The 27,361-nt window shown below is 34.2% G+C and overlaps 3 protein-coding genes and 2 pseudogenes across 6 annotated transcripts; 2 read left to right on the top strand and 3 right to left on the bottom strand.

Annotated features, from left to right (window-relative positions):
- Nucleotides 1-212: 212 nt before the first annotated feature.
- LOC109130566 (14 kDa proline-rich protein DC2.15 pseudogene) lies at nt 213-838 on the bottom strand (annotated as a pseudogene). The gene has a single exon (XR_015588245.1). The product of XR_015588245.1 is annotated as a 14 kDa proline-rich protein DC2.15 pseudogene (transcript).
- Nucleotides 839-9,724: 8,886 nt separating this feature from the next.
- On the bottom strand, nt 9,725-10,368 carry LOC109130568 (14 kDa proline-rich protein DC2.15 pseudogene; annotated as a pseudogene).
- A 6,458-nt stretch (nt 10,369-16,826) lies between these two features.
- Nucleotides 16,827-21,959, top strand: LOC104760209 (lysine-specific demethylase JMJ13). 2 transcript variants are annotated; one of them, XM_010483097.3, is made up of 11 exons: nt 16,827-17,551; nt 18,246-18,633; nt 18,841-18,997; nt 19,075-19,294; nt 19,410-19,463; nt 19,555-19,634; nt 19,734-20,011; nt 20,109-20,504; nt 20,594-20,934; nt 21,021-21,254; nt 21,345-21,959. In XM_010483097.3, the coding sequence occupies exons 1-11, from the start codon at nt 17,549-17,551 to the stop codon at nt 21,561-21,563; spliced, it is 2,370 nt and encodes a 789-aa protein (XP_010481399.2). In that variant the 5' UTR covers nt 16,827-17,548; the 3' UTR covers nt 21,564-21,959. The 2 variants fall into 2 exon arrangements, with proteins under 2 accessions (XP_010481399.2, XP_010481398.2); XM_010483096.3 differs by having other exon boundaries at nt 16,992-17,551; nt 21,018-21,254.
- Nucleotides 21,960-23,303: 1,344 nt separating this feature from the next.
- LOC104760207 (nuclear intron maturase 2, mitochondrial) lies at nt 23,304-26,961 on the top strand. Of its 2 annotated transcripts, XR_015589427.1 has the most exons (4): nt 23,304-23,447; nt 23,553-25,772; nt 26,174-26,249; nt 26,420-26,961. XR_015589427.1 is itself a non-coding variant. In XM_010483094.3 (2 exons), exon 2 carries the CDS (start codon nt 23,578-23,580, stop codon nt 25,774-25,776), a length of 2,199 nt encoding a protein of 732 aa, XP_010481396.2. In that variant the 5' UTR covers nt 23,329-23,447; nt 23,553-23,577; the 3' UTR covers nt 25,777-25,859. The 2 variants fall into 2 exon arrangements, 1 of the variants encoding a protein (XP_010481396.2); XM_010483094.3 differs by lacking the exons at nt 26,174-26,249; nt 26,420-26,961 and having other exon boundaries at nt 23,329-23,447; nt 23,553-25,859.
- LOC104760208 (pectinesterase inhibitor 12) lies at nt 26,261-26,840 on the bottom strand. Its single transcript, XM_010483095.3, has one exon. It carries the CDS (start codon nt 26,838-26,840, stop codon nt 26,289-26,291), a length of 552 nt encoding a protein of 183 aa, XP_010481397.1. The 3' UTR covers nt 26,261-26,288.
- Nucleotides 26,962-27,361: the final 400 nt, after the last annotated feature.

The following is a 27,361-nucleotide window of genomic DNA, read 5'->3' as shown; positions in this document are numbered from 1 at the left end:
AAAGAAAATACTAAAAATTTGTTCCAATAGCGCTAGCAATTTTTTCTGTTTTGAAGTCCTAGGTGATCAGGTTTATGTTTATGTAGTTGGTCTTCAAATTTAAGTTCCATGGTATGATGTTATAATGCATACGACATGTATTATTCTAGACATTATAAGCTTGCATATATCCATTAGTCAAGAAAAAAAAAAAGAGAAGTGAATACGTACGATTGAACGAAAATACCTTATTCCATTGATAAAACATGTAACAAATTACAACATCAGATAATGATGGAGTCAAAAGAAGACGTTTAAATTAAAACAAGAAACAAATAAAGTTATGATAAGAATCTCAATTTTGAAATGTGTAATCTCTAGGCACATTGGAAACCAGATGGAACCTTCTTGCCACAATGGTTTAGAACAAGACTCAATGAAATGGGAACATTAAGGTTGATACCAAGAAGATTAGCTTTTAGGGCAGTACAAAGACAGACGGCGGCTTCAAGATCAACTAGACCATTGATGAGAGCGCAACATTGGGACGTTGGTGGTAGAGAAACCTTAACTAAATCCAACACATTAGCACATACCTGGAGTTTAAGTGCGTCTTTACATGTGGCTTTGTGGTAAGGAGACGATGGTACGGGCTTCTTGTTGTAGCTCTCGGACGGTGGTGGTGGACAAGGGACAGAAGTCGAGCTGACCAAAGTGAAGAAGATGACATTGAAGAGGAGGAGTAGAGCAATCTTAGAATAAGCCATTGATAAAGAAGTAAAGTTTAAATAAGGTATAAGAAAACCCTTTAAAACTCTCTCTTTATCAAGCTTGTGATGTGTTGTGTGAAAAATATAAAGATAGTGATAGGGTTTTTATAGGTGAAGATTATGATTGGTCTATGTGTTTTTAATAATTACAAATCGACGAGTGGCAACTAAATGACAAAATCTCAATGAAAAGTTCATGTGAGGGATTATTTAAAATATAATTATGAATTAATTGATCTTACAAACCGTCACGACGATATTTGGATCTTTGCATATGTAACATGCAATTTTCATTATATGAGTTGATATATATTATATATATATATATAAGACTTGTAACCCGAAAGAGAGGGTTGTCAATTATCAACGGTTGTTAAATCTGGAATGAGAGAGCTTTGAACTGATATTAACTATTTTTCCGAAATAACAATGTTGATTTATTTAGAACATTTTTTTTTATTATTTAGACCATTTTACTATAAATTTAGTTTTAGCTTTCATTTTTTTTTTTCTCTTTTCGTGTGGGTTACTGAGGCGGAAAAGGTTTGGTCTGTTTATTAGCTATTCAAGTAGAATTGGTCAATCTTTAAAGAAGTAAAATTAAAAGGACTTTGTCTTTTAGAGTTATAAGGAAAAATTAAACCTTAAAACTATCATTTTATCAATGTTGTGATGTGTTGTATGACGTATGTAAATCAGTAGATGTAGGGGGTTAGGGGTTTTTAGTTGTGTTTTAAATTACAAAATGACAACTATTGGATAAAATAATTTTCATGTGATAGAATATCATTCGAAGTAGAATGAAATCTCACAAGCTGTCAAGGTATATTGAGTTGTTACACACAACATGCAAAAATTAAGAATAAAAGAATTTAACTAATTAAGTTGACAATGACAAGCTTATAGAACTTAATTTAAACCGTAAACAATTCAAGAAACGATATTCTGATTTATATGTGTACTGGAATTCGACCATTGTTATTTTGTGGTTATGCACAACCCATGTGATTTTGCAATAGAGAATAAGGGTGGCTAAGAGTAAATCGACTAACAACGCTATGGTTTATCTCACTATGTAGTTAAAATAAGTTTTATTCTTTGTCTACGGATTATAAATAACTAGAAAAGTTTGGAAATATAGTAGAGGGACGGTGTCTACGAAAAGTTTGATGTGGATATGTTCGAGCATTATGTGCCATATTATCTAACATGTAATATAATCTACAAGAGAATAAATATGAATTTCTATTATATTATTTAAGCAACTTTTTAAACAAATAACCCTACTCCATGTGGTATATTACACAAAATGCAACTGTATTTAATTACCAAATATAATAAGCTCATATTAATATTGATTTGTTGTAACCAGAAAACAGAATTTTTGATAATATAGTTATTAAAAGAAAACAAATTCACATAAATATTAATATAGTTATTTTTTAGTGTTTATTAATTATTTTCTTTTTATTTTTCAACTCAACATATCTTATAAAATCAGAAAAAAAATCTTGAACAATAAATATTTACGTAATATATTATAAATATTTTAACAACAATATTTTAGAAAAATAAAAATCTTATAAAATGATTTTATTTTTTTATAGCCCAATATTTTTGAAATTATTTAATGAAATTATTTTAACAGATATCATTTATTATTTCAGAAATCTTAGAAAACAATAATAAACTATTTAGAACAACTACAAAACTTAATTTTATTTATAAAACTAAGATTAAATATATGCATCTCTAAATCGTTTAATAATGACATACATATTTAAAAAATAAGATACAACATTACTTATATTTTTAAAATAGAAAATATTATATCTAATATATTAAATATTTTTTTACACAGCACATCGACGGAGAGACATTATACTAAAATCTAATAAATCACAAATATTATATTTTATTTAATATAATATATATATAACTAAAAATAAATATAAAAGTTAAATCTAAATTTCTAAACATGACCACTTCAATACATGTTTTTTTTTTTTTTTTAGGATTTTACCAAATTTATATGATTCACGGATTTGAACATTGTATCTTGTCCAAAACGGGTTGAAATCAAAGTATGAAACTAAGTAAAAGTAATGTAAAAGATTATAAAACGTATAGCACATATATTTCCATGTGCTAACTATCTAGATTATCAATTAAAATAAAATAAAAACCTACTTTCGTTAATAGTATCAATAAAACAATTATTCATAAAATTAATATTAGATTATAACATATGATACTTGAATAACTAGAAATCCAATCTTTCTTACACATAATTTTAACCTTAATTTTTTAAACACAACTACACAAATGTTTTTACTAGAAAATCGTAAATAAGAATTATGATCAATCATAATATTATTTTCCTTAAATAATTATTTTGATCATTCGAAATAAAAATAAAAATATTTATCCGCGGAAAACTATTAAACCTCCACTATCTAAAAAGTGCGGGTTACAATTTTTTTTAGCAATTTTTTTACAATTGATGATCTTATTTTCTAAAAGATTTATCTCATTAACAAATTAATTCAAAATTTTGATATATGTTATTTAATATAATGAGATGATTAACAAATCAACTAAATTTTCTATCGTAGGATAAGTAATATATTATCCTGTCATACTATTCAAAACATATGTATATATATATATATATATTTACAGGTTAAATTATTTGATACTTATAAATATTCAAGTTTTATGATTTTGCACTGAGATCGATGAGTTTTAGTAACAAAAATATTTTGTTATACTCCATTCTACCTCCTCCCACTCATATAATTTTCTTGCACTTTAATTCATATTTTTACGTTGTCTCAATACTGCTACAAATTGTAAAACGGATCACGAGTAACTAAGGGTTTTCTTGATTCTATCAATTCTATAAAATTTAAGCAATTATACCCAAAACCTAATAATGGTAAGTCGTTAAGTTTATTGTACCGACTACAGTCAAAACCGGAATATGAAACTAAGGAAATTAAATTTATAAATTATAAAATACGTAGAATAAATCAAATAAAGATAATACTATTATTTTGTAACTAATAAATCAAAGTTTACGTAAATATTTCCCTGTACTGCATAGTACGGGTTATCTTGCTTCTCTCAAAAGTTTTCCTAAATTTTATTTTCACCAAATCAGAACAGTTTGTCTCTAAAATTATCTCCATTTTTGGTTGAGCGAACATACTCGTCATGGTCCAAAGTCCAAACTAGTGCTTCAATTTTAGAGTGAAAGGGAGAGAGGCTATGACGTAAGTTTAATTATGGCCCCCATTATTGATCCTTCCACGTTGTATTTGAGGTAAAACTATCTCAGAACTGCGCAAATGTACACAAGATATAAATATTTTATCTTGAGAAAATATGTTTCGTTTTTTAATTTAAAAGGATGTAACTTTAAAAAACAGTTATATGCGATCGAACTAGGTTGATCCAAAACACTTTCCGGTTCCTTGGCTTTCACTAAAAAGCTGGTTTGATATGTTTCTTTTACTACCATTCTGCTCTTGCTTTATATTTTCATTCTAAGTTAAATTTATATAGTGATATTAGAAAACTTTAATAGAAGTATATAAATTTAAAATGGGACAGTCTTTGTAAAACTAGAGATTGCTAAATATTCTGAATGTTTGTGTTATTGATCTCAAACCATTACATCACGTATATATACAAGAGAGAAAGAGAATATACTAAGCTTGGGGAGCAACATGTATAACATCCTAATTTCTAGATGGAGAATATATTCACAATACAACATAATAGCAAGTATATCTTCCATATCTTCCAATACTCCCCCTCAAGTTGGAGCATGAAGATCACAAATGCCCAACTTGGATGATAGTTTTTCAAACCGAACACGTTCGAATGCCTTGGTGAAAATATCCGCAATCTGATCATGGGTACCAATATGAACCATTGTGAGTGTCCCATCTTGTACCACATCTCTAACTGCATGGCAATCAGATTCAATATGTTTAGTGCGCTCATGAAACACCGAATTAGACGATATATGAATAGCAGCTTCACTATCACAAAACAAACGAACTGGCTTTGTTGGAGAACAACCCAAATCAACAAACAATTTCTGAAGCCATAACACCTCTGTCAAAGCATTTCTCATGGAGCGATACTCAGCTTCAGCCGATGAGTGGGACACCTTATCTTGCTTCTTAGTCTTCCAAGAGATAGGAGATCCACTGAGAAACATAACATAACCACTCAACGAACGACGTGTAAGCGGACACGAGTTATGGTCCGAATCACAATACGCGAGGATGCCTTGACCCGGAGTACCCTTTAAGTATCTCACAACACGCAATGCAGCTTCCATATGATCAATTCTCGGCGTTTTCATGAACTGGGACAGATGTTGAACTGAATATGACAATTCCGGATGTGTTGTAAGAAGATAAATCAGACGACCTACCAAACGCCTATACACTTCCGGATTGGGAAGAAAATCACTTTTGCTCAAACCCAACTTGAGATTTTGTTCCATCGGTATGGGAGAGGGTTCACACCCTAGTAGGCCAACTTCAGAAACAATATCAAGAACATACTTTCGTTGAGACATGTAGATACCTTCAGGACTGCGAGCAATCTCAATTCCAAGAAAATACTTTACCTTACCTAAATCTTTCATGTGAAAACAGCGTCCCAAATACTCCTTGAATCGCTTAATCATATGTGAGTGATTTCCACAGATCAACAAATCATCGACATAAATAAGGACTCGAAGCTCAATATCACCCTTCGAGTACGTGAAAAGTGAATAATTCTCGTATGACTAAACAAAACCAAACTTCGTCAAGGCATGAGTAAGCTTAGCAAACCAGCAACGCGGGGCTTGCTTAATACTGTACAAAGACTTGTGAAGGCGACAAACTTTATTGGGAGCAGAATGACGAAATCCGACAGGTAACTTCATATAAACTTCTTCTTCTAGATCACCATGCAGAAACGCATTGTGTACATCCTTCTGGTAAGCTTCCCAATTCTTAGCAGCAACGATACATAGTAAACTTTGAACGGTAGTCATTTTAACAACCAGAGCAAATGTCTCATTGTAATCTTCACCCTCGACCTCTCGATTTCCACAAGCAACTAACCTCGCTTTGTAATGTTCTAAGGAGCCATCAACATTATACTTTATTTTAAAGACCCATTTATTATCAATAGCTTCTTTGCCAGGAGGTAAATCAACGACGCTCCAAGTACGATTTGCTTCCATAGCTGTAATCTCAGTACCACAAGCATTAGTCCAACGAGGATCTTGCATGGCTTGTTTAAACGAAGTTGGCTCAACATCACTAACCACCGCTGCCAAAAATGCTCTATGAGCGGGTGAGAAATTATCATCACATATATAATTTGTCAAAGGATAAGGAGTGTGTGTACCTTGGACCGCAGACGAAAAAGCTGAGGTGAAGTCGGGTGAATCATGATGGGGTTCTTCTGTGCAGCGTGTAGAGTAAGTTACATAACCTTGCAAGCAAACTGACGGAAGTTTTTGGCGTTTTCCTTTACCCAACTCATTACTACTATCTGGCAACACACCATCATGAGCAGTAGAAGGAGATACATCCTTTGTAACCACAGGAGAATCATTTGTTTCATGCGAAATAGGCCCAGCAGAAGCTGGGTTAGGAGAAACATCATCAACATGTGAAGTAGACGTCACGGAGGTCAGTATCGAGGAATCAGGCGTGACAAGATCATTACCAATAGCACCATTACTCCCCTTGTCATCATGCGCAGGGGATACAGGAAACATCCAATCATCATCAAAATTATCACTAGGAGATACCATTGGCATCGTTCCTGAATCACTATACCTTGTAGCCCAAGGAAACTCATCTTCTTGAAAAACCACATCACGGGAGACCAAGAATTCTTCGGTGTTGAGATCAAAGACCTTCCAACCTTTTTTCCCAAACGGATAACCCACAAAAATACAACGACGACTTCTCTCTCCAAACTTATCTTTATCACGATCACGTCGGTGAGTATAACAAGATGAACCAAAAACTTTGATGTGATCAAGCAAAGGCTTTTCACTGTAAAGGAGTTCATATGGAATCTGGTTGTGGAGGACCTTAGTAGGAGTGTGGTTAATGAGATACGTGGCCGTTAAAATAGCCTCTCCCCAAAACGAAACCGGCAAGCTAGCTTGTAAAAGAAGAGAGCGAGCAACGTTCAAAATATGACGATGCTTCCTTTCAACACGCTCATTTTGTGGTGGAGTGGCAACACACGATGTTTGGTGAACAATCCCTTTGTTCTGAAAAAACTTTGTAAGACACATAAATTCAGTACCGTTATCACTACGCACCATGCGTACTGGCTTGTCAAACTGTCTTTCAGCATATGCGCAAAAATTTCCAAGTACTTGACGAACTTCTGATTTCTCTAACAACATATTTGCCCTAGAGAAATCATCTACAATTATCAAAAAATATACAGCCCCACATGAAGCCGAAACATGGTACGAACCCCAAACATCAATATGAATCAATGAAAACAATTCTTTGCTTTATTAGAACTATCATAAAAAACTTCTCTTGTTTGCTTAGCCCGAAAACAAACGTCACAAGAACTAGGACTAGCTAAATCAGAAACACCATAAATTATAGGTAAAGTAGAAAGAACTGAAAATGCAGGATGTCCTAGCCGACGATGCCACAATGTCGAGTCACACTTCACTCCAACCTTGTTAACTTGCACATCAGCCACATCCGTCACATAGTATACTCCATCACGTTCTGCTCCGGCTCCAATCAGAATCTTCGAAAAACGGTCCTGTAAAACACAAAGTGTATCAGTAAACAAGGCAATACCACTGGTTTGCTTGAGCAATTTAGAAATGGAGATAAGTGAACAATTGAGATTTGGAACATATAAAACGTTATGGAGAGTAATATGATCCGAAACATGAAGTACGCCCATGCTTTTCGAGATCGTGTTACTTCCATTAGCAAACCCAACAGAGCAAAGAGGAGTTGATACAACAGCGACCAACAAGTTAATATTTCCAGTCATGTGATGAGAGGCTCCAGTGTCAAGGATTAATTCCTCGTGTATCTTACCAGAGAGTTTGTCCGGACTGGCACTTGTTTTCTCCAATGCCATCTTACTTATGGCTTGCCACTGTTGGAGTGAAACTTGGATACGTTGAGGCATGAGGGCTTGTAGCATGTGCAGCTGTGCATAACCACGCCCACGTCTTGGAAAATTAGACCGACCAGCTCTTCCACGACCACCACGACTGGATACACGTCCTCTTCTGTTTCGATCGGTCCACCACTCTGGATATCCGACGATCTCCCAACAAAACTCCTTCTCGTGACCTGATCTTCCACAATTAGAACATAGTAAGTTACGGTCTCTGTTCTTGTTGTTGTTGTTCTGCAAAAACCCAGATCGAGTCGCAAACCCATAAACTTCACCCTCGTTTCCAACTATTGGAGAAACCGACTCTTGTTGCACTGAATCTCGTCGAGTAGTAAACCCTACTGCATTGTATTATTGTTCCTTCTTCTTTGCAGCAAGGCGTTGCTCTTCTCGAATAGCTTTGGCATAAGCTTGTGCCAAATCAGGTAGAGGATCAGCATCAACAATTTGGCAAATTACGTTCCCAAAATGAGACTCATCAAGTCCCATAGCAAACTAGTGAACTTTCTCCTCCTCACGATCTTGTGCGATTTTGGTTGCTGCTCCGCAAGTACACACCGGGAGTTGATGATACCGTTGAAGTTCGTCCCACAAGTTCACAAGACGTCCATAGTAGTCCATGATGGATTGTCCTTCTTGTTTATACGAACCCAGCTGACACATGAGCTGGTGAATTCGAACCTTGTTTCCAACGGAGAAATGGGTCTTCAAACTTTCCCACAATTCTGCAGCATCATCAATAAACGACACAGTTGACCTAACACGAGGGAAAATTGAAGTGCGCAACCATCTGATAACCATCGAGTTCACGCTTGTCCAAGATTCCATCTCCGAATTGTCTTCTTTAGGTTTGTGGATTGACCCATCGATAAACCCAATCTTCCTCTTGGCACGGAGAGCGTTGAACATCTCGGTTGTCCACTCTGCATAATTTTCTCCCGTCAACACGACCGAAGAGATCATAGAACTAGGATTGTCCGACGAGGACAAGGTGTACGGCGTGACATTGTTAGAGTTAGAGGCCTTAACGAGAGCTTTATCTTCAGCCATCGTAATAATTGAAACAAACGAAACAGAGAAACCAAAAAGAAGAGAAACGAAAGAAAAACAGAGAGAACAAAGAAAAAAAAGCTTTTTAAGCTTTTAGCTCTCATACCATGTAAAACTAGAGATTGCTAAATATTCTAAATGTTTGTGTTATTGATCTCAAACCATTACATCACGTATATATACAAGAGAGAAACAGAATTACTAAGTTTGGGGAGCAAGATGTATAACTTCCTAATTTCTAAATGGAGAATATATTCACAATACAACATAATAGCAAGTATATCTTCCATATCTTCCGATAGTCTTCATAATCAAATTGAAGGTTATGTTTGAGACTTTTTTCATACGTCAATTTTTATTTTCTTTTTCTTTTTTACTGTATAAAAGATTGAATGGGACAGCTTCCAGTATAACACTTTTTTTTTGGTAGAATCCAGTATAACACTTTTAGCTTCTTCTTTTCTTTTTTTTTTTTTTTTTTTTTTCTTTTTTTTGTCAAACACTTCTTAACCTATAATACTATTGTGACGTACCCTTCAAACATTCAAAAATTCAAAAAAAAAGAAATCATGCGGCTTAAGAATTAGCATACTTAAATTGTTAATATTTTGGCGATAGTGATAGACTTCCATGATTAAATTGTTCCAATATAATTTAAAATTTAGATAAAGAAAAGCCCTAGGTTTAGATTTATTTTTATGCCTAGTTGGTCAAATTAAAAAAAAATAGAATAAGAGATCGAATGCGATTGTTATTTCATTGATAAAACTTGTAACAAATTACAACAACAGATAATGATAGAATCAAAAGAGGATTTTTAAAACAAGAAACAAATGAAGTTATGATAAGAAACTCAGTTTGAAATGTGTAATCTCTAGGCACATTGGAAACCAGATGGAACCTTCTTGCCACAATGGTTTAGGACAAGACTCAATGAAATGGGAACATTAAGGTTGATACCAAGAAGATTAGCCTTTAGGGCGGTGCAAAGACAGACGGCGGCTTCAAGATCAACTAGACCATCGATGAGAGCGCAACACTGGGACGTTGGTGGTAGAGAAACCTTTACCAAATCCAACACATTAGCACATACCTGGAGTTTAAGAGCGTCTTTACATGTGGCTTTGTGGGGAGACGATGGTGAGGGCTTCTTGGGGTAGCTCTTGGACGGTGGTGGTGGACAAGGGACGGAAGTCGAGCTGACTAAAGTGAAGAAGATGACATTGAAGAGGAGGAGTAGAGCAATCTTAGAATAAGCCATTGATGAAAAAGCAAAGTTTCAATAAGAATACTTTAAAAGGTACAAGAAAACCCTTAAAACCTTTCTTTCTTTATCAAGCTTGTGATGTGTTTTGTGAAGAATGAAGAGATAGTCTTAGGGTTTTTATAGGTGAAGATCGAGATTGGCTTGTGTGTTTTAATATTACAAATTGACGAGTGGCAACGAAATGAATTAATTCGATAATATATTGTTCGTTCCTTTGATACGATGGATATTTAATAAGATTTGGAATGATTGTTCTTACAACCTGTCAAGAAATATCAAGTTACATGCAACATGCATGCAAAAAATATTAATTGAGTGGAGAAAGACGAGCTTACAACTTAAATCTAAACCGTAAATGAATAATGGATTTTGGAGTTATATGTGTACTGCAATTCGATTTTTGTTCTTTTGTGGTTACTGGGTTGTGCAAATCCCATGTGTTTACATAGAACGTTCATGTGATTTGGCCAATATGATGATAAATGTTTTTTTTTTTTTTTCATTTTTTTGTATGGAGAGATATTCGGATAATAAATAAATATAAACTTTGATATTAGAATTTACAAATGGTGGCTACAAAATGAATCCAGTATATAAATCGATATGTAGGATCGATTACCAACACACCACTGGCTATATATTGGATTACAATCATTAATTTCGCTAAGTTAATATGAATGGTCGTAAAGATTTGCTTATGATATATCGACTAGAACGTTCAAACTATCCAATAGAACAACCTTGGCGTACATTATTCTTTCAGGATACACCTCTTTTGGTAATACTCCTAAGTTTTTTTACACCAGCAAAATGGAATTTATAGTACGTATTTCTTTTTCCTTTTTCTTATATATAAAGCTTATAGTCTTCCTTGCCAAAGCTAGCCTTTCTGTTATCAAAGTCACCATCTTCTCGATTTGTTTATGGACGTGGTTTCAACTCACCATCTACTCGCATCGCATGCATGTCAGCATGTCTGCATGTGGCAAGTTTGATTTATCGCTCATGACTTCGAATTATGGAGATCTTCATTCTTCCCTCAAAAATATCCTATGCATGTTTTAACAAAAAAATATATATATATATATATATATATATATATATATATATATATATATATATATCGTATGCATGTATCCAGCGGGGAAGCCTGCCTAATAATTTTAATAGAACGACTGTGCCGTTTAGGCCCAAATACTGCAAATTGATTTTGGGCTTTTCTCTTAAATGCTTTTTATTAAAGAACATGAAAGAAAAGTTGTGATACGAACATATTTCCCTAAATTTCCGCATTTGATCATTCTGACCAATCAAGATTGACATATTTTTTCAAAAAAAAAAGAAGGCATAGATAAAATAAATTTCATTTTTTCTTTTTGCTTTGTGGCGATTGAAAAGGTTTGGTATGTCTTTAGCCTAACAAGTAGAGATATGTGGCCTTCCAAGTATATCATAATTTTCTTATAACAGTGTTCTCATAAGACACGTTAGAAACATTTTGTCTCTTGTAGCAAAGACGATGGATTTGATATTTGTAATAATGAATTTGCTTTTGCTGAAATGTGTACGAGTTCAGTGTTTCTGATGACTAGCAACCTAATTAACATTTTTTCAAACTTATTACAAATCTTAATGGAAATATTTACACCAAAATTTATCAAAAATAAATACTACATATTTACAACAAATGGTATGGCATATCTTGTAAACATATACAGAATCAATGTTAGTATATTTTACTAGAGAATAAATTAATGAATTTATCTCCTAATGAAACCTCAATATACAACTATTTGGCTTTTTTGGATTGGCAAATAAGAGTAACATATTTGTTGCAACAAGCTTTATACTTTTTCTGATTTATAGAGTAAAATTTCGTTGGCTGCAATAACAATCTTACAAATGTTAATATTCAAAAAAAAAATGAAAATTCCTTGAACAAATCAATAGGTCATGCATGATTCATTATTATGAATCGACTAATGAATTTGTTGGATGGACTCAAATATGTTAATATCTTGACAAAAAAAATAACATTAAACTTCGATAGTTTGGTACAGAAACTATAAGAGTTTTAATAAATGATAAGAATAAGGTATGTGGTGGTGCGGCCGTCATGAACACAACACAGTGTACTATTTTTTGTGACCTCTCGTTTTCTTTATTGTCCAATATTCACCATTTATTTGTTATCTTATCTAATTAAATCTTTTTTGTTCGTCATTCATTTGTTTGTTGTAAAATCAACAGTGTGTAAACGCGGGAAAAATGGCGGCAGTTTAACAATAACATTATTCGACGTCGGCTGTTCCTTTTTATGTTATTTTCAAGTCTAAACGTAAAGCATAAGAATCGAATCTACTTGATAGTTTCTGTCTAACTACAATTCATGAATTTTGTTTATTATAGAATTGATTCAGTTTCTATTTTGTTTTTTTTTCTCGAAATATTTTGGTTAGATGAGAATCTTAATTCAAAAAATCCATATTTCGTAGTATCTTTTTTCACTTTTAGAAAGATGTAATTCGAGTGAAATATAGTTTTTGAAAATATTAAAGTGAGATTCTCAAAAATAGCAAAAAAAAAAGTTTTTTAGCACAACATCTCTAAAATTCCAAAATAGCACCAATTAATCTTTTAAAATTAAATCCTAAATTCAAAATACTAAACCCTACCTTTCAAAACTATACCCTAAATGTGAAATTGAAAACCCAAACATAAAAAACAAAATTCTAAAAATTAATTTTAAATAATTTAATGTGTTAAATTGTACTATTTTTGAAAATTTATGGAATGTATGCTATAATTGTCTATCAAACTTGTTCTATTGCTATTTTAGGGTATTTCTCAATATTATTAAACACTACTAATTCATAATCATTTTTGGAGTTGTTCTTTGTCGTAGATTTATTCAAATTGTGCTTGGGAATATAGTTTCTTTCCAGCTACAATCATAACCTTTACTATGTGTTGTAATTTTAAATCTAGAAGAAAAAAAAATGGTGGTAAACTACTACTTAGACTAGGTTTAAAAACAAACGTGATGGAAATAAAACTGAATAAGACTTGGTCAAACAAATATAGGATTAGGAGAAAAGTCGGTCAACTAAAATTAGAAAAAAGATACGGTTGGTCATTGTCTCTTTAAATTCCGAAAGCAACAGACAAAATTGCGGAAAGATGCAAACACACTTGTAGTAATTACCATGTTTTGTTTCTTTAAGTAAGAAGAAGTTGTTCAGAGTTTTGAGTTTGACCCGTAATTTTTTTATTTTGAGTTCAAATGTTAGTGCCGTCATTACTTCTAACTATTTCTCGATTCGTGCATCCGTAAAAGTACCATTTGATTACAAGTACACAGTCTCTCTCATGTACTCATTTTTGGAATTAAAGTCTAGAATCAGTTAAACTGGATTACCATCGCCAGCATTTAATTTCTTTAATATTCTTGTTTTTTATTCTGAAGTAATAATAGTACATGAATATACACATTTAGATTATAATTTTAGAGAGCTAATGATATCAAATTTGTCTAAGTTATGATAGCACAATCAGAATTATGCATATTTGTAAATATATTTTATACTATCTCTCCTAAATCAAATAAATAAATATTTAGTTTGGAAACGGATAATTACGTATATGGAGTTAGAAGTAGATTTATAAATAATGGTTGGAAATTGGAACACATAAGATAAAGATAAGTGATTTTTATCCACTGCCATAGTTTTCCATCAAAAGATATGATAATCTGGAATTTCTACGTGTATATATAAAACTTAAGTAATTTATAGACAAATTAGGAGTGAACAGTGAAAGTATACAACTTTTTGCCGTTAGAAATTTAATGCTTTTGATTATGTTCCAAGTGATATTATTGGATCTGCCGGTCCAAGGCATGTTTAATTGTTTTTTTTATATATAAATAAAATCTGGGAAACTCCAATTTTTCACAAAAAAGAAAAAGAAAACCAAATAAGTAAATATTTTAAAAAAACTTCTGATGACGTGGTCATAAAAAACCCATAACAACAAAAAATAGGTTGGTCGTTGCTACCACTATATATATATATATATATATATATATGTTGTTGGTCCAGTAGTACATCCTCTATTAGAATTGCAAAAAAAATACATTTAAAACTAACGTAAGTTCCATACTTCATACTTGCATGTTATTGCTTTATTTTTTGTCGTTGTTGTTGTTGTTGTTGATCAGCAAGTAATTGTTATGCATAATTATCCGTGTTAAGTGTAAACGCATACATGTTTATACTCTAGCCTATAGGAGTAGTGTTTTCTAAATGATCTAAATGGCAAAAGGGTGTGATTGGTCAGAAGGTTGACTTGAGGCCAGAATGTCCATGTCTCCGCATCATCCGATCCTTATTAGCTGTTAATTGGATATTTCGTATGTTTGAAGTCGTAATGAGTTTCTCCCATATCACCTTCGTTAATATGGCTTATAAACATGACACTTGGATACATCAATAACTACAAAACTAATATGACGTATAGTTTACGGTCCATCTATTGGTCCCATTGACTAATTCACAACTTATTTTATGTACACATGTCACAACCCATATCTCAAAGATTCCAAATCAAAAACATTTAATTCTTATAAATAATATTATCTAAGTTACCACTTCCTAACTGGATAATGCACATCTATGATATATTGTTTCCGACTGGATATCTATTGCATTAATATATAGAGTCACCAAATAAAAAATATCAAGCACTTGGCAGGAAACATATATATTATATACCACGTACAAGCTTAATATTACCAATATAGTTGGTGATTTATTCCTTAGTTGATTGGTAAAACAACATGACCTTTAACATCGGCTGGTCCATAATAATTAACCATAAATTCATAGATGATGTCATATTGAATACAATATTACTATGTGAGCAAGATATGTAATATATCATTTTGTGCACAAATCAAATATATTAAAATAGTCTATGAAATGAGTATATGTTTGATCTCCAAATCAAAGTTGGATAATTAACGAAGACTTAGACGAGAGTGACATATATTTTTTCAACGTTCAAATGTACTATCGTTTTGTCGTTAAAGGGAATAAGATATTTCAGAGAATATAGAAAGAAAACTATAAAATAAAATAAAATAGTAATTTAATTATAATAATCTGGACAATCTGTTAGAAAATAAAATACAAATTAATTTCATTAATATTATGTCAAATGCAAGTGATAATATTAATGAGATTATGCAATATAATATTGTATGTTGTGAACAATAGAAGGTCAAATAAAACAAAACAAAAAAGGCATTAAAAAAACGTCCAAGTTATTTATTGTCATGTCATTCAAATAGGTTTTAAAACTTATAACAACACCAACAAGTGAATATTTTTTGGGTGGGTCTAGTCGAATATTCTTAACCACTACACAGATTTGGAAAGCTAAAAAAATATCCTAGCAGAACCGGTTATAGAGTAGCTAAACCGGAGGATTGAAATCGGTTAATGAAGCCGAGCCATATCGGTATAGCTTTCGTTTTCGCTGACTTCACAAAACTAATCATTATAACCAAACCTAACTCATCACAGTTTATTTAAAAAAAAAAGAAAACGAAAAAAACAAAAAAAGTGAAATTAAACAATGGACCAATGGGTTTCGGTTGGGATAATAACTTTAACCGGGAACCGGTCATTCCGGTGACCTCACCACCACCACCACCCACAGTAACAGTAACCAAGAAAAACAATTGTCTTCCCAATGCACCTGCCACGTGTAGAGAGACAGTACAGAAGTGTCACCACGTTTCGGCTTTCTGCTATTTAAATGACTTAAATACCCTCTGTAATGACGATAATTTACTGTTGAAGGAAAACGCAAGATGAGTGAAAACGCCGTTTTAAAGGGTTGGCAGCGTTTGGTTGAACCACCTAACAACCACCACTTTCCTTCACACTTATAGTTCCTTTTTAAAAAAATTCTTTTTTTTTCTATTTGTTGGGAATCTTATTTCTTTTCTTTATTAGGCATTTGGTCTTATAAAATTGTTAATATAAAGCTGATTGGTACAAGTATAAAAAAGCGAAAAAAGGTTGACTGATAATGGAGTTGATTAGCTGCATCCATATATTAATTAGCTAATACCTTTTTTATACTTATATAATCCATTAGCAAATCATTATAATCCATATCCAAGATATACTGCAAATTTTTAAAAATTTACATAAATGAAATCTTATAAAGATAGTTTTTAAAATTTAAAGATTGTAAAATCTAGAAAATTCACTTTTAAAACTATAATTGAATATCAATCCCTATAATAATAAGGATAAAGTTAATCTTTATGTAATGTATAATGGATTAACACTAATAATAATAATAATCATATTCCATATATTTAACATTTTAAATGGTTTATAACTTTTTAATAAAATAATTGGACCAAAATCATCAAAACTATTTTGTTATAGTTTTTCTAAAAGATAAAAAACGTACGTTTTTCAAATTAAAATTGATACTGAAACCTTTTCTGTTTTTTTTTTTTATGAAGCATAAAATTTTCTCAAAACAGTGATTTAAAATTTGAATACAACCGCACCAATCGCAGCAAAACGCAATGAGCGTTCATTAAATACCTAATTGATTTTTATAGCTTGTGAAGGATTTGGGAACCTTCCCGATATCCACCAATATTTTTATTTCCATTTTATATAATTAGGAAAGGCTTTTGTTTATTTATTATTAAAAAAGGAAAATTAAAATTACGGTGGCCACTAAAGTATACACGTTTTGGAGTATAAAACTATACATTATACTTTCCTAACAATTTTTTCCGGTTTTCCAAGATTCTTCCTCTCTTTCGGGTCCTCTTTTTAGCATCTCTACAGTTTCTCTCTCCTCTACCGCCGGGGAATTTTACAAAAAACAACCGATTTCTCCGGCCTGTTTCCGTTTCTCCGTTCCGTTCATAGCCTTTCGTTTTCTCTTCATCGCAATCGTACTCTGGTGGTGGTGTTGTGTATTGTGGATTTTTTTTTTTTGAATGTTCGTTTTGACTCGGCGACGCGGTGATTCGGATCTCCGCGTTTGACTCGGTCCCTGGCTCGTTACGCGGTGTTTTCGTAGAATGTGGTTTAATTTGTTTGCATGCCAGGCTTTGTATTGACTTCGCTGGTCGAGATCTTGATCTAGGGTTTCGTCTCTGTTCTTTGGTTCGTTGCTTGTTCTGGTTGGTTTTATAACTTTGATTCGGTTGAGGAAGACGGAGACCTATAGATTCAGATTGCGGAATGCTATGGTGAGATGATTTCTCCCTCTCTTGTATTTGATCAATTTGTTTTTTCTTTTCTCTCGTTGTGAATTTTGTTGTTTGCTTCAATTTCTTGGTGAATTGTGTGTTGTTTACGGTTTCGCTGGATCAGATCTTTTACATTACTCCAATTTTATGGAGATTCCGGTGGTTTTTTTTTTCCCTTGAATTGTTTCGTCTTTCTCATCTCTGCTTCCTAGTTTGATCGTTTATTGAGAATCTCACAAATTTGTTACATGCTAATTTTATCCCACGTGTGAACTTGAGAGATTTGAGCTCTGTTGAAAAGGCGACGAATCTTCACTTAGGGTCATATGATTGTGTGTTTGTAGAGGTAGATGTCGATGGTCTCTGACTCGCGTTCTTCGAGGGTGTTGAATTTAGAAATGGTCACATTCTTTGACTTTGTAGGGTATTGGTCAAAGAGATAAGGCGGTACTTGGAAGTAAAAATGCGTATATGCCTTTTGAAACGTCTAGGTGTTGACTGATTCTATTTTCTGTGTTCACTTTCATGTGTCTTAACCTTTTTGTGGAGTTATCATATTTTGGAGTTATAATGGTTTAAGTGTGAATGGTTGACTTATTGTGTATCCATGACTCAGTTTATGTGTTTGTATAGTACCTTAAACTTTTAATGTGTATGTTGATAATGTTTGCTGACACTTGCTTGGGTTTTTCAGGCGGAAAGGAGGATCTGTTTGTCGAAAGAAACCAAGGATGGGTTAGAATATCTGAAACGTAAAAGGCTTCAAAAAATGAGATCAGACTCTGTTAATGAAACAGTAAGCTTCAGTACAGTGGCTAGAAGTGGAGGTGATGCTTTGAGACCACCTTCTGCGTCTTGTGGAATGAGATTACGGGTCACTTCTAGTGACACGTTATCTAAAGTGAATGGGGCATCTACTGGTAAAGGTGGCTTGTTGAAGGGAAAAGTGGAGAAGATTGAGACTGATGATCTAAAATGGACCGAGAGGCTTCCAGAATGTCCTGTCTACAGACCAACAAAGGAGGAGTTTGAGGATCCTTTGACTTATTTGCAGAAGATATTCCCAGAAGCTTCAAAATATGGTAAAACAAATATCTCAATATGCAAGGATAAATGCTGTAATTTATCCTTTTATTTAATAATCTCTCTTTATTTATTAATCTCATTAACCTCATAACCGGGAGTAGACCTATGCTCCTCATTTTATCCCTTTATCAACACTTAAAACTGTAAATAATCTCACTATGTTAATTTGTCCAATCTTTCACTATGCCTCTTTCCTTTTGCAGGTATCTGCAAGATCGTATCTCCGTTGACAGCAACAGTTCCTGCAGGCGCTGTGTTGATGAAAGAGAAATCAAACTTTAAATTCACTACCAGAGTACAACCCCTTCGTCTTGCTGAGTGGGATTCTGAGGATAAAGTTACATTCTTCATGAGTGGGAGGTTTGTTTTAAATCCTGAACAATGTCTCTCTACTTCTTCACCTTTTAGTGGTATTTAATTATTTGTAAACTACTCAGGACCTACACATTTCGCGATTATGAGAGGATGGCGAACAAGGTATTTGCACGTAGATATTGCAGTGGTGGCTCTTTGCCCGACTCATTCTTGGAGAAAGAATTCTGGAAGGAAATTGCGTGTGGCAAGACTGAAACAGTTGAGTATGCGTGTGATGTAGATGGTAGCGCATTTTCATCTGCACCAGGTGACCCACTAGGAAGCAGCAAATGGAACTTAAATGTATTGTTTTACTTCAACTTGAGCTTTCTCCTTTTTTTTTTGGTTAAACATTAAGGAAGTCATATGCTTGGTTTTAAAATTTGGTAGTTAATGTCTTTTTTGTCTCTATTTTCAGAAAGTTTCAAGGCTGCCAAAGTCTACTCTGCGCCTTCTTCAAATATCCATTCCGGTATGTGACAAGTAGCACAGTTATAATTTGTCTTAAGATCATATAAGTAGTTTCTGCTTATCATCTTCTAACTTGGCTTTGCTTGTTTCAGGGAGTTACTGAACCCATGCTTTACATTGGAATGCTGTTTAGTATGTTTGCCTGGCATGTGGAGGACCATTATTTGTACAGGTAATTAGTGTTAAAATTTGGTTCGAGTATACAGGTTACTAAATGTGAGCAATCGAAAGTATCTTAATTTCCTTTTCCCTAACTTCTTTCCAAACGCAGCATTAACTACCAACATTGTGGAGCATCAAAAACTTGGTATGGGGTTCCAGGTTCTGCAGCTCTAAAATTTGAAAAGGTAGTTAAAGAGTGCGTGTACAATGATGATATTCTATCTACTAATGGAGAAGATGGAGCCTTTGACGTACTTCTAGGGAAGACAACTATATTCCCACCAAAGATTCTGTTGGATCATAATGTGCCTGTGTACAAGGCTGTACAGAAACCTGGAGAATTCGTCGTCACATTCCCTAGGGCTTATCATGCTGGTTTCAGCCACGGTATAACATTTTTCGTATGAATCTACATTTTTTTTTGGGTCGGAGATTGTGTTATTATATCCAACTGAAACTGGGGTTGTGTGAAAAATTCTTGTAGGTTTTAATTGTGGCGAGGCAGTGAACTTTGCGATGGGTGACTGGTTTCCTTTTGGAGCTATTGCTAGTTGCCGCTATGCTCATCTTAACAGAGTACCATTGCTTCCTCATGAAGAATTGATTTGTAAAGAAGCAATGCTCTTAAACTCAAGTTCCAAATCCGAGAATCTGGATTTTACACCTACGGAATTGTCAGGACAACGAAGCATCAAGACTGCGTTTGTACACCTGATTCGTTTTCTTCATCTCGCTCGATGGTCTTTAATGAAGTCAGGATTATGCACAGGCCTTGTTTCTAATACGTATGGAACCATCGTCTGCAGTTTGTGTAAACGGGATTGCTATTTGGCATTTATCAACTGTGATTGTTACTCACATCCCGTCTGTCTCCGTCATGGTAAACCTTTTAATCTGCTCTCTCTCCATCCATACACATTCTTCACAATTGTTTTCTAATTGACGGCGTTATCGTGTATCATTGTCTAGATATTAAAAAGCTTGACCTTCCATGCGGGACAATGCGAACTCTTTTCTTGAGGGATAACATTGAAGTCCTGGAAGCTGCTGCAAAGAAGTTTGAGAAAGAAGATGGACTTTCAGATGTGACTACAAATGATGAAGATTTATATATGTATCCATCATCAATCGCACTTGCAGCTGCGAAAGAAGAGGGATATTCACCGTATTCCACTATATACTTTGATTTCAATATCGAGGGAGAGATGATATCTGATGACCAATTGCAATATGGAAATCCTGTCATGAGCTGTGAAGCAAACGCTTCATGTATCTCCTCAGTTGCTAATGATTATGAATGCTCTGATTACGTAAGTTTCTGACCACGAACCTGCCGCAAACTTTATCAAACAGTCTTTTTTCTTATTATTTGAGTTCTGTTTTCTTTGAAAAGCAGGTAAATAGACGAGCTAACTGTAGCAGCAGTAGTGATTCAAAGCTCTCAGAAGATGTAGCATGCAGCAGTAACAAAAAAACTCGGTTCTTCCCTGCAGTTCAAGATGAACGACTAGTTGAGGATGAGGAAAGTGATGGTTCTGATTCCGAGAGTTTCAGAGTCAAACGCCGTTCTTCGTTAAAGTTTGAGAACAGAACAGTTGTTCTCGACGCAATAGATACCGACCATCATCAGGTACTGAGAGAAAGCCACATAAATTCACATCTTTTACAGAATATTCGTTTCGTATATATTATAAAACCCTGAGAATTTCGTGTTTATTAGGAACTTAAGAGACTGAAGAAATCGCATCACCACGAAGGAAGATATAGCAGTAGCAGTAGTATCAGTAGGCAAGAAGAAGAAGAAGAAGAAGAAGAAGTGTTAGTAATTTCAAACAGGAAAGAAACACAGCCAAGTGGCGTGAAGATGCAGAAGAAAAAGATGGAGAATCATTTTGGTGGCTTTAAACGTCTGAAAGTGAAAGGGCTAATAAAGCCGTAACGTGGCAGCTTCAAATTTCCTCCTAACTACAATTCTTTTAAAATGGCTGATCTCTAACAATACAGGGAAAAAAAAAGAAAAAAAAAAAAGAAAAGGGAATCAAAAGCAAAATATTCAGTATCTGATTTTTAGTATTATTTTTTTTTAATCATGGGAGAAAGAAGAAGAAGCAACAGACAAAAGAAGGAAAAAGCATTAACCAGCCAAGCCAACCAACCAACCAACACTATTGGTCTCTTTTTAGGATTTACCAAATCTTTGATTCTTTGTGTACATCTCTGTGCACACACTTTTAATCTTCTTGTTACATTCTTCTTTTGCTCTTATGATGTAAATATAACAAAAAAAAGTTTATTTTTTCCTTTTAAGTGGCATTTTTTTTTGTTGTTGTAGAAACCCAATTCTCTTTCTAAAAAGAGACACCTCCTCTAGTTGTATGTGTAGACTACATAGAAACAGATTTATGAGAAAGATCAGGTCTATTTCACAATTCTCCATTTATGTGATTTTGGTACTTTAAAACTATAAATTAATACTCTTTAAATTGATACTTTTAATAAATTAATAATTATTTTTGGTGCCAAGTTAGACAGGCTTAAAAATGACATAATTAGACAATATTTTTTTGGAAATACTATGTAAAAATATGATCACATCAGTATCATAAATTAATAATGATATAAACTAAAAATTGCCTATTCTTAAATTTGTATTCTTGTTGGAATTCATCTCTAATTATTCTCATTGCATCAAAAGTTTATGGTATTGTCTTTCTAATCGCATCCAAAATATGTGGAGAGACTATATTAATAAAAAAAAATATTGTTGGAGTTCATCTCTAATCTTTTCATCATTGAAAATACATTTTTTTTCTTCAAAACTACGAAAACAACAAAATCTCTTCGTAAATTAAAACCTTTATAAATTAATAAAATTTGTTTGATTTATTACCTCCACTTTAGTCATTCTAACTTTGGTTGCTTCATCTTGTTTCTAGCTGAAAACCCTCATGAATTCTCAACATAACTTTGCTTCCACACCATCTTCACACCCTACAGGCTCCTATCTCATTTCACTACTTTAGTTTTAACGCAGCTGCACACTCTCTAATGATTAGATGTATCCGTGAGGGCCGACTCTGTACACACACCTTTAAATGTCTTCTTGTTATTTCTTGTTTTGCTGTTATGATGTAAATATCTTTTCTATTACCCTCAACAAAAGAAAAGTTTATTTTATCTTCTTTTAAGTGGTATTTTTTTGTTGTTGTTGATGATTATGCAAAGAAACCCAATTTTTACTCTCTCTAAAAATACCATGAACAACATCCACCTACTTGGGTTGTGGAATCACAATTTTCTTGCCTTGCTGATACTGAAGGAGCTTGATGTGTTAAAAGTGTTTAGTACAAAACTTTCAAATAGAGCCATTAGCAAAACACAACCATGTAAAACTTATCACGTAAAAAAGCAGCATAGTATAAAATTTGCTTTTTTTGTTCATCATACATGCTTGATTATGTATGTTTTGCTAATGGCTTGTATTTGTAAGTTTTATTGTTCCAAATTTGTTTTTTTTTTTTGTTTTTTTTTTACATTTCCCAGAATTTGCTATTGATTGATGATATTCAAATTCTTTTTTTTTAACCAGTATTGTTATTCAAATTGATTGATGACATGTCACCAAGGGCTAAACTTATTGGGCCTATAATGAAAAGCCCAACTCGTGGTTCCCACATCTAAGCTTAGTCCGTTTCAGGTTTCTCTCTCAAACCTCACCAAAAACTACAACTAAGGTTTGATTGGGGTTTAACGAGGGTTACTACAGTTTCCACCATTTCCCTGAAGACGAAGAAGACGAAGAAGAAGCTTTCATCAATCTAATGTAAGATCGAATTTGAAACTTCTATCTCTTGGATTTTCCAATTTATGATTCCGTATTGTTTTTCGATTTCTCGTTGATTCTATCTAACACGATCCTCTCTTTCAGAGACTCAATTAGCCATAAACCCAAAATGCGTCGAAGCTTATCCATTTTGGGTCCACGAAAATGGCTCAAACCTTCTTCTAATTATACCAGCGTCTACTGTTTCGTCACAAACCCTCCACTCACTTCTAACCCTAACGGCTCCGCAAATTCCCGATACCTCTCTTACTTCGCACCTCAACGACGACAACAACAAGCTCCAGATCCGGATGATCCATCGAATCTATTGAAAGAAGATGGAGTATCACTCTGTTCTCAGATGTGGCTTGAGAATTTCAAAGAACCTGACAAAACCGCCACCAATTTGACCTCGTATCTTAGAAGATTCGAGTTATGGGTATTAGCTTATCAGAAAGTTTGCTGTGATGAGTTAGGTGCTTATGTTCCTCGTAGCTCGATTCAGAGATCAGCTTTAGAGAGTTTGTTAGCTTTGAGGAACTCTGTTCTTGATGATCGGTTTAAATGGGGAGCTCGTTTGGATTTCTATATCAAGTCTCCTAGGGATAAAACTGAGTACGAGTCTTTGTCTAAGAGGAAGATTAAAGCTATTTTGACTACTACGCAACCTACTCCGTTTCAGGATAGGATTGTTCAGGAGGTTCTGTTGATGATTCTGGAACCCATTTACGAGTCTCGCTTCTCGCAGAAGTCGTTTGCGTTTAGGCCTGGTAGAACTGCGCATACGGTTTTGAGAGTGATTCGGAGGAACTTCGCGGGTTATTTGTGGTATGTTAAAGGTGATTTGAGTGTTGTTTTGGATGGGATGAAAGTTGGGTTTGTGATTAGTTCTTTGATGAGAGATGTTAGAGATAAGAAAGTTATTGATTTGATTAAATCAGCGCTGGTTACGCCTGTTGTCACTAGTAAAGTGGAAGATGGTGAGAAGAAGAAGACTAAGAAGAGAAAATATCAGAAGAAACGTGTTTTGGCTGAGGATGAGCCGAAGCCTGATCCTTATTGGTTAGAGACCTTCTTTGGTTTTGCTCCTGAAGAAGCTGGGAAGTCTCCTCAGTGGGGACATTGTGGGATTCTTAGTCCTCTTTTGGTTAATGTATGTCTAGATGAGCTTGATCGTTGGATGGAATCGAAAGTGAAAGACTTTTACCGTCCTTCGAAAAGTGATGTTATATGGAATAACCCTGAAGGAGATGCAGATCAAGGAAACACCTCATGGCCAGAGTTTGTTCCCACTAGCGGTCCTGACAAAACGAGGAAAATGGATTATGTTAGATATGGAGGTCATATCTTAATTGGAGTTCGTGGGCCTCGAGCTGATGCTGCAACGTTAAGGAAAGAGCTGATTGAGTTCGTTGATCAGAAGTATATGCTTAGACTCGACAATGAGAATCTCCCCATTGAACATATAACCAAAGGTATAATGTTTCTTGATCATGTTTTGTGTCGCCGAGTTGTTTATCCGACTCTGAGGTATACTGCGACCGGTGGGAAGATTATAAGCGAGAAAGGCGTGGGGACGCTTTTGTCCGTTACAGCGAGTTTGAAACAATGCATTAAACAGTTTCGAAAGCTGAATTTTATTAAAGGAGATAGGGATCCGGATCCACAACCTTGTTTTAGAATGTTCCACGCAACTCAAGCTCATACGAATAATCAGATGAATAAGTTTTTGACTACGGTTGCTGAGTGGTATCGGTTTGCAGATAACCGGAAGAAGATTGTGAATTTTTGTTCTTATATCATCCGTGGTTCACTTGCTAAGCTTTATGCTGCAAAGTATAAACTTAGATCAAGAGCTAAAGTGTATAAGCATGGTAGAAGAAATCTGAGTCTTCCCTTGAAGGAGAAGAAAGGTCTGTCACCAGAATATCAAAATCTCTTGAAAATGGGTCTTGCTGAATCTGTTGATGGACTTGTTTATACAAGAATGTCTCTAGTTCCAGAAACCGATTACTCGCCTTTTCCTGGTAATTGGACGCCCGAGCACGAGAAGTTTTTGATAGAATACCTAACGCTCGATGAACCAAAAACGCTAGAAGAGCAAAAGAGGTTTATTAGAGAGAAAGGACTCGTTTCGACTCAGGATTACACATCAATGTTGGTTTGGAACTATAAGAGAAATGCGATTCCGATGGATCAGGTTTCAATTCTAAAGGATCAACCTTTCTTGTTGGGATCATCAAGTAACTACAACCGCGACAATGATGATGATCACAAGAATAAAGAAGATGAAGATAGCGATGATGGGCTTCACATTGCACGCATGTAAGGAAAACAGAAACTGTTTTGACTTTTTACTCTTATATATGACGCTTGTATGATTTGATGCCATATTAGCCATGTCCTATCCGGTTTTGTTTCGGTTTCAAAATCTGTTTATGAAATTGAAAACTGAATGGAGGGTGGAGTAATCGTTTTGGTATTGGTTTTTCGGTTTTTAATTCAGGTTTCTAACGTAAGATTAGAAAACTAAATCTGTTTCTTTCCCTTTTCGGGTGTGGTTTGGATTTGTTAAACTGTGGATTTAATCTGTTTTTTTATACCGGTTGTTGTATCATAACTGGAAATGTCTTGCAAAACACCAAATTAATCAGCATTGGTATTCACTTTCAGAAAGTGTTCGGTTTATCTAAATCATATGTGATCTTTTTATGGCGTTTATGTAGATAACTCTTTATTCAAGACTTTGAAAAAGCTACGACCATTGTTGCTTCTACAGTGAGTAAGCCGATTACTCTTAAGGTACGTTGTTAATATTGTTACCTTTAATCTATGTACTATTTATAACACTTTTGGTAAATTCATATCCAACATATTTGTAAAAGCTAAAGGAATCAGAACCATGTGAAACAAGACATCGTTCTCTTTCGTAAACGGAGATTTCACAGGCTTTTTTCTTTTTGTGAATCCAGTTTCGCAGTTCCCCGTTGCATCCATCGCAGCACTCATAAGCATGGTGGCGATTTTGTAATCACGCGACTTAATGGTGTCTAAAGATTGGTTTAAGGAATCAATTGCGCCGGTGTAAAGCTCGAGGCAATCACGTAGCGGCCTCTCCACATCATATTTATTCTCCTTGAGAATCTTGTTAGCCAGTCCTTTCAAGCTTGTCGTTTTTGATACAGCGTTCTTGGTCGATGCAAAGACCAATCCTTCGAGACTTTTTGCGGTTTTGCTCTGCGGATGCTCTTCGAGAGACTTGACGCAGAACTCGTATTTGAGTTTCGGATATTTCGCTGCAGCTTTCTTGCAAGAATCTCGAATCAGAGATTGTGCAGTTGCGAAAACGTTCAAGAGGAGAATGAACATAACAAGGTAAAGCAAGAACTTCATTTGTAGCTTCTTTTTTATGAGGGAAACAGATGATATTGAGTATCGATTGATGAGTGAATTTGAAACTTTGTGATCCAATTTATAGTACAATAAAAGAAATAATCTTATGGTTATTTTATGATATGAGGTATGATAACTAACAGTAACACAATGGCTTTTTTTAGAAGTGCTCATGTCACGCTTGACCACTCTGCTTACTGTCGTGTTTCCCTAATTATTCGTTTTAACACTCTTTCTCATACGCCGTCGTTTTACTGGCTTCCTTTTATCTCCTTTCAAACTATTTCTTGTCGATTTGTTTTGCAGTTCTAGATATATCTCTCTTCTCTGTATATTCTGTCCTCATTCACATAGTACTGATATATCACTATTTCATATCGCTTTCACTACAAGCATGTTTACTTGTTGAACTTTCTTACGGTGAAGTACATAGAATTTACATTCGTGATATGCGTAGTCAAATCAATGTTTAAGTCTCGCCACATACACCACCATCTTTTAAGAAAAAAAATCACTTCGGT

Source organism: Camelina sativa, chromosome 18 (genome assembly GCF_030686135.1).
Source record: "Camelina sativa cultivar CO46 ecotype springtype chromosome 18, ASM3068613v1".
In the NCBI taxonomy this organism is placed as follows: Eukaryota; Viridiplantae; Streptophyta; class Magnoliopsida; order Brassicales; family Brassicaceae; genus Camelina; species Camelina sativa.
Note: the sequence above shows the minus strand (reverse complement) of the source record. Positions and strands in the feature narration are given on the sequence as shown.